Below are 2060 nucleotides of genomic sequence, written 5' to 3'. Positions count from 1 at the left end.
AAGATGAATTTGAAGTCTTACAGCCATTTCTGGGATAATCCAAGTGGTAAGTTATATATATTGTAGCGACCATGGATGGATATGTTATGCATGTTGATTTTGTTTATATTTGGACCTATGGAAGAATTTAAAGGTATGATAGAACCTATGACAACATGTGAGAAAAGCTTTGTGTTATTTATTTAGTAATTGCAGTGAATTATGCATTAATATTTGGAAGGCTTCTTTTAAGCATAGTCCACTAGTGGATTGCTGGCCTTGGTATGGGACCCTGGAATCTATTATGACCAATGATATCCTATATGGTACTTTTTTAATGTTAATTGATGATGATGATGACGACAATGATATGTATGTGTGTGTGTGTGTTGGTGTAACTCAATAAAAATTCGCTAAAGCTTTAAGTATCAAGTTAGCTCCCTTTATTCCAAGGAGAACTTGGGCTTACAATTATGTGAGAATGCTTAAATAAATTCCTAATTACTGGGATTATTATAATTGACTTAAAAGATGTATCTCGAAATATACAATTGTAGCAATATGACCACAGTCCAATGACTGAAACCAGTAAAAGATTAAAAGAACACAAATGACAGATTTACAAACAAAACCATTTTATTACTTCTCCTTTGACATACAGATGCTGTCCAATATACTGGACTGCATCTGTATCCTTTAGAAAAAAAACAAGTGATTTTGTTTTTTTATTTGTTTCTTAGCAATCCTTTTTTCCATTTCCTCCCTTTCTCTAATTTTGGCATCTTCTACAGTTTGAGGTAGTTGCTTGTTTAATGTTTCTGGTAAAAATCTGATCAATATATTCATCAGGAGACATATTACACCAAAGGTAATACCTGGTGCCCAAGGAACCAATCGACTCTGAAAAAAAAAAAAAAAAGGATAAAATTTAAATTGTTAAAAATAATACTAATTTATTTCATAACTATTCTTGCACAGGTGTGGTTGTAGGGTAAGAAGTTTGCTATGCAAACATATTTACTGTCCACAATTCCATGTTTGAATTCTGAGTCACATTCCTTCTTTAAAGACAAACTATTTTTATAACAACAGCTAGAATAGACACAATTCCTGACACAATGCCACCCACGTTACACTTTTGAAAATCCAATGTGAAAGAAGTAAACAGTATTCCTATATTTTAAAATATAATTAAATTCTAATATATTCTTTGTGCGTTTTCAACTTTATTTCTTCTATTCCCCCACCTGTTTGGATTAATAGTGATTTTTCTATACAGATGTGTGTATGGATATTTTGGGTCATTGACTGATGAGGAAAACTCAGATGTGAATATTCTGTGTATTGTATCTTTGTCTAAATTTCCCATCTGTTAGATTATCCACCCGTTATTCTTAGGAACCTATATGGATAATATATTTTGACTTTCAAATTAGTTTCAACTGCCACTTTTGAATTTGTCTTTGTAGTGTATGGTTATTTCGCATCACAACAATATTGAATATATTTCGACTCATTCTTTAAGAAAACCTTCAACTATTTTACATATTATTTTCAAGCTTAAGCTTTGCCAAGGTTCATTTTTATTGTTTTTATTATTTTATTATTTTATCTTATTGTATTTTTCAAACCTATTTAGTTGTTACATTAAATTTATAGATAATTCCTTATATGGTGCTGCATTTTGTAAATGCCTTTTTATCCGAATTTTAAAATTATACACTCTCAGCAGCTTTTAAAAATTGTTTGTGTATATATGTTATGATCTAGATATGTCACTATATATTTATTCTTATGTATATGTGTGTATTGTGGGTATGCATATGTATCTGTACGTGTGCATATGTGTACATGTACGTGTGTGTATGTAAGTATACGTGTATGTTAATATTTATGTACATACGTACATCGATGTATATGTATACGTGTATATACTTATATTTATGTGAGCATGTATTTGCATACATATTTTTGTATATTTATATATGTAATCATGTATGTATATCTATATGCATATCTATACTTATGTGTATATATATATATATATATATATATATATATATATATATATATATATATAT

General features: G+C 29.1%; 1 protein-coding gene across 1 annotated transcript in view; it reads right to left on the bottom strand.

Moving 5' to 3' along the window:
* Window positions 1-592: 592 nt before the first annotated feature.
* Window positions 593-2060, bottom strand: part of LOC106873227 (solute carrier family 22 member 6-A) — a 32872-nt gene continuing 31404 nt past the window's right edge. The window contains exon 10 of the mRNA XM_014920495.2: window positions 593-879. Coding sequence (XP_014775981.1) covers window positions 676-879 — 204 coding nt within the window. The 3' untranslated portion in view covers window positions 593-675. The remainder of the gene's footprint in view (window positions 880-2060) is intronic.

Source organism: Octopus bimaculoides, chromosome 12 (genome assembly GCF_001194135.2).
Source record: "Octopus bimaculoides isolate UCB-OBI-ISO-001 chromosome 12, ASM119413v2, whole genome shotgun sequence".
Taxonomy (NCBI): Eukaryota; Metazoa; Mollusca; class Cephalopoda; order Octopoda; family Octopodidae; genus Octopus; species Octopus bimaculoides.
The sequence above is the reverse complement of the archived record's forward strand: the minus strand, read 5'-3'. Positions and strand labels throughout refer to the sequence as shown.